Raw genomic sequence first — 14601 nt, forward strand, 5'->3', positions numbered from 1 at the left:
CGCCGCCAGCTCGCGTGGGGGGGGGGGGGGGCGGCTCCTCCTGGGGCGCCGCTCGCGCTCCCCGGGGGCGCGAGGCGGGCGGGCTCCCGCGCCCACTGTCCCCCGCCGCCCATTGGCCCCCGCCCGGCGGCGCCCCGAGGAGTCGCGTCCTGATTGGCCGGCCGGGGGGAGGTGTGTGGGGCGTGGCGGGGCCTGGTCCTTCCCGGAGTAAGATGGCGGCCGTGGCCGCTTTGAGGAGCGGCTACCGGAGCGCGGGGCGCCTGGTAAGGGGAGGGGGCGCGGCGGGTGGCGGCGCGCCCAGTTAGTCGGTGAGGCGGCGCGCGGCGTCTCCCCCTCGGCGGGCGGCGCCCGAAGCTCCGTCACTGCCTCCTGCCTGGGCGGGAGCGGCAGCCCCTCAGTGCGGGCGCGACGCGCTCGCGGAGCGGCCGCCGCTCCCCGCCGCCCCTCCGCCTGCCTGGCCTGGCCCGGCCTGGCCCGGCGCCGTGGCGCAGCCCCGCGTGGCCCCGCGGCCCGTGAGCGGCGGCGGTGCCCGCCGAGGGGACGCGCGGCCCCTGGGACGGCCGGCGCCGGCCTCCCCGCCCGGCGCTCTCGCCGCCTGAGTTTTCCCGTTCTTGCGCGTTTGCTGTGAGAAACCCGTGTCGCCGCGAGCAGCCGCCGGCGCCCCGGCCCTGCCGCTCCGCGGTCCCTCGCCTCGCCCCCCCGTTCCTCTCCCCGTCCCTCGGCAGTTGTAGACTGAACAGCGGAGCTGCCTTACCGCGCCTCGGCAGGGGAGTCCGCTTAGCTGCTTTTAAGACACGTGTAACCTCTTAAACGGGTTTCATCACGAGAAGTCGCTTCGTGCTTCCCGCCGCCTTGTGCGCCGCAGCCTGGCTGCGGTACCCGATCGCGCTGGTCCCAGTTGTGTTACTGCCGTTCCGGGAATGCCACAGAAAGAAGCATCTTTTGTGAGATAATCCGGGTGAAAGCAAAGTTAAAATCAGTATCCAGTCTGGTTTCTGTCGCTAGGTGTGCACTTAGCAGCAACACTTATATTGTAGAAGTGTAGCGGTGAAGAATTTTTTTCAGTGATACTTTTGTAATTATCTAGTTTTAAGTTACATACAGCTCATTCTACTAATCAAAGAACCGGGGGAATAGCTGCTTCTTTTAGTCTTCCTTCTAACCAAGCTGTCTACTTTTAAACCCAGAGGGAGATTCTGATAAGATGAAACTGTTCATCCTATGCTGAACATCATCCTTTCATCCTCGCGTGCTGAGTGTGTAATTTAGAATTGGCTATTTACAGGGAGCACTAGCTGCAAACACATTTTAAATGTTGCAAGAAACGAATTCCTACTCCGACCATCATGGTAAAACAATGTCAAGATCCAAAAAATAAAATTACTGTTATAATTTTTAAGTGTCATATTTTAATATTCTCAGTGCTCTTGCGAACTCTGGCTGGCAAAGGGAAGGACAGCCTAATGGTGGTTGTCCATAGACAGGGCATGGGCTACAGACTGTGAAGAACAAAATAAAGGAGTCCGGGATCCTCGTGTTAGATGGTGGGGAAATGAGAGTCATGCAGAGACTAGGGAATGGTGCCAATTTTTAAGGCTGACTGAAATATGCTAGCAAGGACATTGGTTTTATTGATTTAGTGTATAGGCAACTATATATGTGGAGATACAGAATAGGTATGCAAAATGTATTAATAAATGTTCATTAAAATGATTCAATATGAGAGCAAGTCAAATGAGTTTCATTGAGGAGTATCCTTTAATGTGAAATTGTTACCTTTGAACACAACTTGTTCAATCCGACTTCGAAATTGAGTGTTACTTCATCAGGTAATCAGTTGCCTGCAGGGTGAATAACACAACAATTTATTCTGAGGACAGCAGTAGATTTTCAGGATCAGTGGTAATTTATAAAAGCACAGTAGGCTGCTTCTTAAGGAAATGACCAAAATTGAACCAGACAGGATCAAGGCAGTTCTCCCCCAAGTAGTGTATGCTCCAGGGCTCTCTTCATTCAAACCTTAAACCTTAAGAAATTTTGTTCATCATCAGTGGTTGATGAGTCTTCAGTATCAGTGAGAGACTGGAGTAGGCGTAAGCCCCGGTAGTCTCTTCTCCCCACAGTGACTCTGCTCTCTGAAGACTTGCGTAGGAAAGGCATTATCCTACTGCAGCATCTTTGCCTTACAGCATAATAGTGGTGACAGAAACATAACTGGTAGTACTGTGCTGGTTGGTTTTTTGTTACCTTCTGATATTTAGAAGTTGCATGAATATGTACATCTCATACATATGTATATATCTACATATATATGAGTTATATAATGGTATGGATATGTATGTTGAATTAAGGATTAATTTTGTCTTTCATATGCTCTTTCCTTACTTTTCTTTACACAGTAAATAGTATTATGATGATTAAATGCTGAAATGAATAAATAAAGCCTCTTTAGTTTATAAGTTTCAATTTTTTTAGCTTTTAGAAAAGAACACGTTGTTACATGGAGAGACTGGGTACTGTATTATTGCTTTAATATACTAACACACCAACTTTCTGGTAAAGATCAACTACAGACCAAAAAGACAGATTTAGTTTTACAAAATGCAGTAGTTTTGAATTATTCCTGCTAATATAAATTGAAAAAGTTTTGAAACTCTTCTGTAACAAAACCAGTTTGGTTTTTTTGGCACTGATGTTACTAATTCACTATTTCCATTGGTTATCAAATGTTAAAATCACATGGAAAGCTTTATGAAACTTCACATTTATAGATAGTTCAGAGGTTTGATATGCTGCTTGTGATCATCTTCACAGGTAAACATTGAAACTTTTCCATGTAGGGGCATATAAAGAGAAAAGAGTTTTATTTTAAGCTTGGAACAAAAAGATCTTGCTGAACAAAAGAATGTAACTGTGGACTCAAATAGAAAGAAATACTGAATCAAAAATAGAAGAAATCTGCCTTGGGAAAACATACCTTATGTGCCAGTTTTATAATTTAATGAAAATTTTAAATGCATCCATAAAATAAGATTTGTTACAGCTTACAGTTTTCATTTTACTTGAATTTTGTTATGAAAATTGTTTGGAGGACTAATGGAATGAAAAAGGATTTACTGTTTGTTCATGATAGGAATGAGAAAAATACTTATTCTAGATCAACAGATACAATCTTAGTAGTAGGCTGCTGAAAAGTAGCTCAACATGACTTTGCAGTGTCCTTTAAGGTAGAGTGTATTGTATAAACATTTGTTCCTAAAAGAAAGGTAATGTTTAAATGTAATTTGCATGCTAGATCAAATAATATAGAAAATATATATGTTTTCAGTTCAGCATAGTACAGTCTTCTGGATAATCTGCATTTTAAATGTGCAATATAAATGTGCAAAATTTTCCATAGTTTTGGGGGGGGGGTAGGATAATTAGGAAGTTTCATATGTTTTGCAGTTATTTGAAAGGATTATTAAAAAAAAAAAAGGAGTTAAAATGAACTTTCCCACACAGGTGTCCTGTTTTCTGGCTCTTCTAAGAAGATAATTTGTAAATTTTACAGTTTTGAGCTACTTGAGGTACATTGTAGCACCTGAATTTTTTTCATATCTCTAAATTAAATAGAGATTGTACCTGCAGATAATTTGGGATTTTTTGGTATTAATTTTATGTCTCTCTAGGACAATGTAACACTAAAATTAGATTAAAGAAATCTTACTAAATAAGAAAGGGTCTGAACTAACTTCTCATGCATTTAATGATAAAATGCCTGTTTATGTCAATGCAGGTGCCACTGGCTTTGCTGTTGACCAAAATCATGACTGCTGTGATTACATGATGCTTCAAAGCATATAGTTTTGTATAGAGACCCTTTCAGAAAATTCTGTTGAATTTCTCAAAGTTGATTTCTGGATAAATATAATTGTAACCGTGAAAGAAAAGCACCTCGCACCCAATTCTTAAAAAGTCAATAAAGTTGTTGTGAAATGATACTTACTTCAAGATGTTTGTCTTCTATATTTTAAAAGAAATTAAAGGCCAGCTGTGCCCTCCAGCATGAAGTTCCTTTCTGATTAGTATTTCTGATTGACCTTTGAATGGAATAAGAACCAACAGAGAAAAATATACTGATTTTTCCCACTGTCTGAGGAACCTTTCCAGCATTCATTCTGCATGAGAATATTTCACATGGCTGATGTAGTTAATGGGGTATACACTTTTGTGTGTGTGTCCTGATTGAACTAATTACTTAAAGAAGCTATGGAACCTATGAATCTGTTGCCAGATCCTGCCATGATTTTTGTTAATTGATTGTGTTATTGTGACTTTGATCTCCCCTGTGATGTGTTATTAAAATTATTTAAGGACATGGCAAAGCTTATGCTGATGATTATACATTCCATACCCATTTAGTATAATTGTGTTTTCATAAGAACCTCTGTAACTAAATTCGAGTTGAACTATTTTAGTTTATTTACTGTTGCATCAAGAATATTAAATGAGCTCTGCCTTCCTCAGTCCAATATTTTAACACTTGAGACTTTTCTCCCCCAGGTTTGTGTTCACCACTTTAGATCGTGCAGCAGCATTCAGTTTATAAAATCAAAATATGTGTGCCTGTTTGACAAATCTGCCTTCAAGTTTAGTCGTCAACAGCGATTATTCAGAACATCTTCTGGTAATCTTTTTCATACTAAAATAATTTGTTTTATATTGCTATTTTATGAATGTTATGTTAGCAGTTTGTATATAACTGGTATATAACGTATTTTTGATGCATTCCAAATTTCATATATTTAATATTAAACTTTTTATTTTTCCTCATTTTCTGTTTTAAGTTTCATGTGGCCAAATTGTTCAGTTTAAGCTTTCTGACATTGGAGAAGGGATTACAGAGGTGACTGTGAAAGAATGGTAAGCTCCACTGTCTTAGAAACATACTAAGAAATCAGCAAGTAGCTTAACAGCTGTGTTATTAGTCATCTGAGAATACATTTTCTGAGTTACTAGTGGAGTTTTTCGCATTTTATTTTTCACATTTTGAAGCTCTGAGCTTTACATTTTGTTTATTTGCAATCTGGTTTATTTGGGAATAGAAAAGATGGAGGGAACAGGATGTCCTAACTGCACCTGCAGGTAGACTTTCTTTCAGTGATTAATGTTTTTGGAGTGCAAGAGGCCTAACTTTTAATTATACTTGTTGAGCTGAACTTTAGAAAAAAAGGTACTTCTCTGGAGAAACCACAAAATTTTATCCCATGGTACTTTTCCAATTACTTTAATCAAAGATTTAAACATTTAAATTGTTCCTAAAAGGCCACTGATAAATGGATTAAACAAAATCAAAGTGTCCAGTGGGGGAGGGCAACTTTGGAACACCTTGTTCTTTGTATGAATAGTTGAAAATACGCTCTTTGCACTGGAGACAATGTTTCCCGCTTCTAGTTTCATGTCTGAAACTGATCCTACACCGGTCCTGGCAATTTCAAATTGCGACCACCTTTAGCTTCAAACTAAGCAAAGCTCATTCTTATTTTTAGACAGTTTATAATCCATCAAGGAAACTGCTATTTTTTAAACTACAGTAACAGCAAAAATATAAACGTGATGATATTCTCAATCATTGCTACTTTTCACACAACAAAGAGTTCTGGAGTAGCCTGGCAAGATATACAGCAAATGTATCCATTATGTATAATTTAGCTTCTTATCTAGAATACATTTTCACATTGTGTGGATGTACGTAATGGAACTTATCGAAAGAATACACAGCATAGATTTTTACACTTACTATGTTTTATACCAGCCTGTGTCTTTTCCCTTAGGTATATAAAAGAAGGTGATAGTGTGTCTCAGTTTGATAGCATCTGTGAAGTACAAAGTGATAAAGCTTCTGTTACTATTACTAGTCGTTATGATGGCATCATTAGAAAACTCCATTACAATTTAGATGAAATTGCTTATGTTGGAAAACCATTAGTGGACATTGAAATTGATGCTTCAAAAGGTATTGTAAACAATTTTTTCTCTTGTATGTTTTATATTTGTTGTCATAAAATCATCAGATTGTCGGTAGAGTTTTTTCCCTTGAAAATGTTAAATCTGATTTTTTTCTTCTATGAAGTCAAGAAGAAAATCAAGTAGAAAAAACTTTTATTAATTCTTCTGTGATATTTTGTTAGGATTTAAAATCTCAAAAGCCAGACATTTCCTATTGAAAATTTAGCTCAAGCAGCCTTTAGCACTGCTATGTTCCCTTTCATAGTAGCTCAAAGCAAATATTAAAAGCTTTGGCTCTCCTAGAGGAGAGAATTTTCAGGGAGGAATTAAAATACAGTGAAAGAGAATGGCAGAAATATCCACCTACCAAGGTCTTGGAGGTACACAGTAATTTTTGCTGTGAATCAGTGATCTTGTGGAGCCTAAAATTAGGGTTAGAATTTCACTTCAGGACAAGAGAGTTCAGTTCACTGCTGGAACCTGTGAGGTCTGTGAGGCTAGAATGAGCTTCTCGTCAAATAATGGTTCATATACAGTTTGGGTATTTCAAAATAAGGATAATAAAAATAAGAATCATATTGCAATTTGAAGAACAGTTCAGCGGGGCTTTCAGGGCCACGTTTGAGGACCACTCTCACTTCACTAAAAGCCCTGTTCCCATTTCATCTCATCAAGGAGCCCAAAACTGTTCAGACCCGTACCTTATACATGATGGACATTGCAGTGTGACGTGGTTGTAGGGTGACTGGACCTGTTGAAGTCCCTGTCCACACGGGGTGGAGAACCCCCTGCTTTGGTTAAATTCCTTCTGTCATTTGCTCCACTCCTGGGATCATCTGAGCCACAAAGATCCTAGCGTTTCTGCAGCAATTCTGTTCTGCCCTGGTGCTTTGGGGGGAAAGGAGGAACAATATTACCTGGGCAGATAACCTGGCACTGGTCATAAGGCTAAGGGAGGGAAAACAAAACCCGTGGTCCGGGGTGGAGCCTGGCCAATTCTTACAGAGTGGTGCAGTTCAAGGGAAGGCTAATGCTGGCACCACTGCAGCATGCATGCAATCATTTTAGCGTTTAGAGTCATGATGATATATTATCTGACACTGTGATGGACCAGTGGCTTCAGAAGAATGTCTTACTGCTTATTGCTAGGATTAGAGTTAGAGGATTCAGGAGTGAAGGGGCTAAAGAACCACACTTTTAACTCCACTACTTGTGAAGGAATAGGCAGCTGCTTTCCTCACACCTTCCAGGTATTTGGCTTCCACAACAGATGCAAGACACATTTTTTGCATCAGCAGATACAAAAAGCCTTTGGCTCTGCTCATCTCTCTGTTGGCCTAACTACTGGGTTACTTGCTAGAAAGGGAAGATTTTTCGAAGGATGACTAGAGAGATCATGAGAGAGGAGAAAGTGGAAAAGAAAGGAGAATTTTCTTAGGGATCTTGTGACTCCTTAGTTGCAGAACCTCTGGTTTAAAAAGCTCTGTCTAGACTCTGGGTTTATTTAAACCATCTGAATTTCAAATAAATTAAAAACAAATTTAATAAAATCATATATCATTTTTTCTGTCATAAAATAACTGTACCAAATAGTGACATGCTCTCTGGAGCATTTTACTCCTCTGCGCTAATCTTTGAAGACTTTTGTGCCATATAAAAATAAAAAGATGACAGATGGAAATAGCTGTGCAATTTCTCTCTTTTCTCTTTATTTTAGTACTAGAGAGATATTTTCACTGGTATGCTTTTCAGGCTTTCAGAAATGAGAAAATCTGCAATTCTTTGAGATGAATTCTCTTTCTTTAAAATTAATGTAATTTTTTAATTTGAGTTAGTAATTTTGAATAAATTTTCAAGGTGTACTGTTTTTTGAACTTTTAGGCATAATGAAAGTAGTAATATACAGTTTATTATTGTTTTGCAAGTCTTTCTTCAAAGTGTTTTTTGCATAGAGAAGAACAAGAAAGCATCCAAATATGAATAAGCTTGTTTAGAAGAAAAAAGGCTTTAGAGTTCCAAGAAATTTAGCTTTTTGTTGCTTTGTCTATACCTGCTATGCCACTTCTATAATATATCTGTTAATCAAATATTCCAAAATCAAAAGAAAAAAAACAACCCATGATCCAGATGTCCATGAATTTGTTGGTCTTTGATTTCAGCTCTGTATTTGTAAGTATTTTTATGATTTTCCTTTCTCCTTTTTTTCTCTCTGGCTTCTATGTGTGTATTTAACCACATTTGTCTAGAAACGCACGAGGTACTCAGTCAATGGATAGATCACGATTAACCTTCACTATTGCAATATCCAGTACTTTGAGAGGTAGCTAATACTTCCTTTGATGGTTTCTTTTGAGATATTTGAGAATTTGTTCAACTTTATTTTTTACTTGCCATTTAACTTTTGCTTAAAGTAGGAAATTTAAAACAAGTTCCCATACCTTACCCTCTATTCAGCCACTACAACAGATGCTTATAGAGAACTGTAATAAAGTTAATATTTTTCTTCCTGTTTGCAGGTGTTGCCCCAGAAGAAGATGTTGTTGAAACACCTGCAATGTCTCATGAAGAACACACTCACCAAGAGATAAAAGGTCATAAAACATTGGCAACCCCTGCAGTTCGTCGTCTTGCCATGGAAAACAATGTGAGTTCACAAAATCAGGTCCTGCTGAATTTTGTCCCTCTTTTACATACCAGTTTGACTATCCAGGAGAATGTTGGTCTAAAGGAAAGTATAGTCAGGAAGACATGTTTTCAAATATATTTCAAATGTATAAAAACTGTTATAAAGATGAAGAGAATGATGTTTTCACAATGATTATAGTGGATATGAAAAGAATAACTGGGCTTAAGCTGCAGGTAGGACACTGGAGATAAAGAGAACCTTTTTAGAGGTAAAAATAAGGAAGCATCAGAATAGATTCTTGAGACAGAGGAGGGAGGAGGGGAAAATAGAATCTCAGCTTTAGCTACCTTGTTCTTAAAGTCTTTGCATTTGGATCAGAAATGACATAGGTGAGGTTAATCTTGCCTGCAGTGGAAGATGGATTAGGTGACCTTTTAAGAGCTTTTGTAATTCAGTTTTCTCTGAATCTGTGAATATTCTATTATTTTGGAAAGCTTGTGGTACATTTTTAGGAGAAAAGTAAGACAGTAAGTAGAGAAAATCAGGCAACAAATAGCTTTCCTCAGATAAAGTTTTCACTGTTGAGCCTGTGAGGTAATTAAGAAGTTAACAATATCCATTGTTCCTCCTTAAAGTGTGCAATTAGATATCTAGAGGGACTTTTAGATGATGTGAATGATGTTCATAGAAAGGGAATAAGTCATAGAAAAGGAAAGAAAATTGTAAGTGTTAGATCAGTACCTGGAATAATTTTTAATTGTAATTCACTTCCAATATAGGATTTTTTTTATGTTGCTGTAAAGCAAAAGTGTTATAGCTTACTATGTATCTTTCAGATTAAATTGAGTGAAGTTGTTGGGACAGGAAAAGATAACAGAATCCTTAAGGAAGACATACTCAATTATTTGGCCAAGCAGACAGGAGCTATTTTACCTCCATCACCAAAGGCTGAAATTATCCCACCTTTGCCAAAATCTGAGACAGTGTCAGCTGCTACAAAGGACAAAGCACGAAAAATTCCTGTACCTGTTTCCAGACCCATTGCATTTTCAGGAAAAGATAAAACTGAAGCTATAACAGGTAAACCATGAAATATAAAATCTTGAAATAACGTTCACAGTTACTAACAACAGATGTTACTCAGTGAACATTCAATGTCTTTTGATGGAAAGTCTGTTTTATTTTGTTATCCAGCAAGTCTGCTGAGACAGTGAGAAATAGGAAAACATGCTTTGCAGGAAGGTGATGTTTGAAATTACTATTTTATGAAATAATTGTTTATGTTTTGGTTGGAAGGAGTTGGGCTGTAAATTGCACTTGCTCATTTTTAATCCATGTTTTTTCAAATATATGGTGAAATAGGTAAGAATTTTGAAACACTTTTGAATATGTTGCAGTATGAGTCATTATGTAATTAGTGTCAAGGTACCGTGAGTATAGGTGTTTATCAGAGCTTAAAAGTAGCAAACTTCAGCATTCAGACTTGTTCAGGACAAGAGTGCACAACAGAAGGTGCTGACATAAGAAAAATCACATTAAAAGAGGAAGAAATGGGGTTTATGCTTGCCTTCAGGCAGTGTTGGCATGGAGAGGGTAGAAAAAGTAGTGTAGATTACTATATTATAATTTCAAATACATACATACGTAGGAGAAGTATGGAACAATGTAATCTGAATATAATCTGAAACAACTGTAAAAACTGAGTTTGCATGTGGTGACTAACTGTTGATCCTAAAGTGAGCTTTACCCTGTCTTTTTCTTTTTTCTTTTTCTAAGTTTTGTAATTTTTTTAAATGAAAACAAATAGTTGAAACTTCACCATAACTTCCGGGAAGCAACTTTTGTTGGTGTAAGAACCTAGTGAATATTTTTCAGGTTTTCACAAGGCAATGGTAAAGACTATGAGTGCAGCCTTAAAGATCCCTCACTTTGGTTATTGCGATGAGATTGATTTGACTCAGCTTGTTCAGTTGCGAGAAGCGCTGAAACCTCTAGCACAAAGTCGTGGAGTTAAGCTTTCCTTTATGCCCTTCTTCATAAAGGTGAGACATGCAGCAGAGCACTGTATAGTCTACTAATGCAGATTTTGCCAAAATCTTCTGATTAATTGACTGCTGTTGTAATTTTGAAGTACATCTCTATTATTTGAGTAGTCACAAGTCACAAGGAAAGTCACAGCTTGTTTATTGAGCCACTTACTAATTCACTGTCGGGGTTGTAGTGGGGTTATATAATATCTAGGAAAACTTTTGAATTATTAATAGTGAAGGATAAAACAGCTAAATCATTACTCAGTAAGGGTCTAAGCATCACTGAATATTTCAATTTGAACTAGCAGAAGCAAATCTTGGAAACATCAGTGTTTTTTACGAGCTCCATTATCACGCTTGAAATGCAATTTCTTTTTTTACTTTATTTTGTTGGTAGTGAATCCCTCAGGTGAATGAGTGCATCTGCTTTGTTATTCGGAAGACCAGGCACTTGAATTCGTTTATTTGCCACAATTATATTTCCAGCCATTTCCAGCTGTTGACATCACTGAAGGCTGAACAGATAGCTTAGTCTGAAACTTCTGATAATGCTATTTCAGTTAGAGGGCTAATTAAGGACTAATTCTGCTACCTCTTTTTCCCAGGAAATTAATATTACTTCCTCAAAATAATGATTATTTAAGTGGAGAGCTAATAATGACATTGCCTAGTCTCATAACTTTCATAGCAGGATATTTAATTTGAATTGTGAAGCAGGAAATACCAAATGCAAATTCAACTTTGATTATAATTATAAAGAGTGATTATCCCTTTTCCATATCTGTGTGGTATATATTTGGTTTTTTTTTAATTGTCTTTTTCTTCCATTGTCCTAATCATTACAGAATATAACATACAAGGGTTTAGGAGAGTTTAGACCAAATTTGATTCCTTAGAGGAAATCCAAATTATTACTAATTGGAATTGTCTCGCACTGTTGCTTCCCTTCCATCCTTGAGTAAGAATATTAATGTAGCTGTTTTAGTTACAAAGTATAAAAATCTATCTTATTTCTTTTATATTTAACAGGCAGCTTCTCTGGGATTATTGCAGTATCCTATTCTTAATGCTTCTTTGGATGAAAGCTGTCAAAATATCACATACAAGGTTTGTAAAATCCTGAGAAAACTTGTGAGCAAAATCCCAAACTAACAGCTAACATGGGTACTTTTTCAGGACATCTGAACTAATTATAGGAACCTATAGCTTGTAACAAAATTATTATGTTGTGCTGGAAAATAATTTGAATGTCCAGATTCTGTCTAAGATTGAATTAGATTTAATACAGATCTGATTTCAGCAGTAATTTTTTAGTAATGGCCCAGTGGTTCTACTGTTCCAGCTCTCAACCTTATGTATTAAAGTCATCTTTTAAACTCAGTTTGCTAAAATTTATTTAATTTTCATAAAATGTGCTGGATTGATACTTCTGGGCAATGAACGTCTATTTTCTTAAGGAATATTGCATATATATAGCAGTGCAATTTTTTTTTTAAGTCTAGTGGTCTCTTTTAGACTGTTAGTCATTTTAGGATGTTTGTTTGGATAACAAAATATAAAATATTTTCAGTGTGAAACTGAATCCAAAATACTAGATTTTCTGGATATGAAATTGCCAAAATCAATCTGTACTTACTTTCCAAGTGTAGAAAGCTAATGTTCTAAAATTAATCTCCCCTCCTCCCCTCAAAAAAGTATAGGGGAGTTGCTTAATAAAGACAGTACTTCCTTGGTTAAAAAAAAAAAAAAAAAAAAAAAGAAGTCAAAAGCTTTCAAGTGTTTTCTTGTGTAAAATAAATGTTATCTTGACAGCTTGTGTTAATGTCTGGTTAATGAAACTTATTGTAGGCTTCACACAACATTGGAGTTGCTATGGACACAGAGCAAGGTTTAATTGTCCCAAACGTGAAAAATGTTCAAGTCTGTAGCGTATTTGAGATTGCTTCTGAATTAAAACGTCTACAATCCCTGGGCTCTGCAGGCCAGCTGGGAACAAATGACCTCACGGGGGGAACATTCACCCTTTCAAATGTTGGCACAGTAAGTACCGGAAAGATGAGAACTTACATCTGAAAACTGCTTCTGAAATGAATATCCTAATGGAAGTTTAATATGCAAAAACAAAAAGCTGTAGCAATTCATGCAAGAAGTAGTCTGGTTTTTCATAAGAATGACATAATTATTCCCTAGGTAATATCCCCAGCTTTTTTCCTTGTAGATTGGTGGCACTTACACCAAACCAGTGATACTACCTCCTGAAGTAGCTATTGGAGCGCTTGGAAAGATACAGGTATATTAATTTTATCTCTGTGATGTGGGTGATTAACTGTAGCAAACTAAGGTCATCTTTAATGCATATGTAACACTGAGTGTCCCTTTGTATATTGTTCTTACTTAAACATTTCCTCTTTATGAAAGAGAAACTGCATAGCTTGTGAATGAAAAGTTTTACAGTATTTTTAGATGGCTATGCAGACATGAAATATGGAAATAGAAATCTTTTACCCGCATGGTTCATATTTATTTTCTAGAATCCTGCAATATTTCATTCACATCTACATTTAGCCTCCTAGTTATTAAGAAACAATGTAAATATATTTTTGCAAGTCTTGCAATATGGCTGTAGCATTTTTGTTATGATCAAGGAGAAAACTTGAGAGTAGAAAAGTATTCTGATAATCAGGCTTAGCTTTGTGAGCCAGATAGCTGAACCTATTACAGAGCTCCAAATGGTAAAGGCAGTTCTTATTTTTTGTATTTCAGAGTTAAATTATTTATTACAGACAGGGAAGGTCAACACTGGAAATAAAATTAGTATTAATTAAAAATAGTTTTCCTGTGTTCTTCCTATAAGCCTTTTGTTTATGGAATGCTCTTGGGAAATTGTCACTTTGAGCACTAATAGTGCAATAAATTATTCAGGAAGAAACTTGAGTCAGGAAAGGTTTTCACTACTTCAGTATTTCCAAGATGGTGGAAATAGGATATGACTGTTTATAATGTAGGTTCGCAATATATTCTAATCTGCAATACAGACAGTAATGGGAAAATCTTTGTTTCTTGAATGGTGCTACTGCTGTCTATTTAATTTAGCAAAATGTTAATACATATTTGTTAGTGAAAGTATTTAATATCTATTTTTCCATTTTATTCCATTCTCTGATTTTTAGGTTCTTCCTAGGTTTAACGGAAAAGGTGAAGTATTTAAAGCACAGATAATGAATGTGAGTTGGTCAGCTGATCACCGCATTATTGATGGAGCTACAATGGCCCGGTTTTCTAACTTGTGGAAATCTTATTTGGAGAACCCTGCTTCAATGCTGCTAGACCTTAAATAAAGGAAATTATGGGTACAATATGCCTTTAAACTTTGTGAATTAGACCGAATAAAAGCTGGGTGTGCTAGCACATACCTGTTGCTACTCACATTATATAATTATTTTATGTGGTTAAAAGTTCTCAACAGCTGATACCAGTCTATCAGTTAATTGTTACATTCTTTTAAATCAAATTACTACTGTTGTAATTTCTTCTACAGCAACCTGCCAAACTTAATAGGTCATGGCGTGACTCCTGAATATCATGATGGAAAGTCTTTATTTTGACTTTTATGATATATACTGATGTTAGGCTAATGTAACTGAATGACAGTGATCTATATGTCTGCAATATTTTTAAATTGATTAACCTGTTTCAAAGGGAAATACTCACAGTTCTTCCTTGTTGGACAAACACATTTATTTTAACAAAGACAGAAGGTTATATCCAAGTTCCTGAAGAAGTTATGCAAGAATCATGTACAAATAAAATGCCTTTTATGCTTATGTTTTAAGATGTCCAGAGAGCTTTTTGTTGTTTAACTGAGTTAACCTCTCCTCTCATGTCTTTCTCTAGTCTTCTTTTTCCTGGAGATGACTTGCACAGGTACTCTTTATCAGATGATAAAGGGAAATG

At 37.1% G+C, this 14601-nt stretch overlaps 1 protein-coding gene across 2 annotated transcripts; it reads left to right on the top strand.

Moving 5' to 3' along the window:
- The first annotated feature begins 160 nt into the window (after positions 1-160).
- Positions 161-14471, top strand: DBT (dihydrolipoamide branched chain transacylase E2). Of its 2 annotated transcripts, none has more exons than XM_026094282.2 (11): positions 161-263; positions 4546-4669; positions 4830-4905; positions 5817-5998; positions 8508-8635; positions 9454-9697; positions 10493-10659; positions 11677-11754; positions 12496-12687; positions 12866-12937; positions 13818-14471. In XM_026094282.2, the coding sequence occupies exons 1-11, from the start codon at positions 213-215 to the stop codon at positions 13983-13985; spliced, it is 1482 nt and encodes a 493-aa protein (XP_025950067.1). In that variant the 5' UTR covers positions 161-212; the 3' UTR covers positions 13986-14471. The 2 variants fall into 2 exon arrangements, with proteins under 2 accessions (XP_025950067.1, XP_064371913.1); XM_064515843.1 differs by lacking the exon at positions 161-263 and adding an exon at positions 3511-3569.
- The last annotated feature ends 130 nt before the right edge of the window (positions 14472-14601 follow it).

The sequence above is a fragment of the Dromaius novaehollandiae genome, chromosome 8, assembly GCF_036370855.1.
Source record: "Dromaius novaehollandiae isolate bDroNov1 chromosome 8, bDroNov1.hap1, whole genome shotgun sequence".
Lineage (NCBI taxonomy): Eukaryota > Metazoa > Chordata > Aves > Casuariiformes > Dromaiidae > Dromaius > Dromaius novaehollandiae.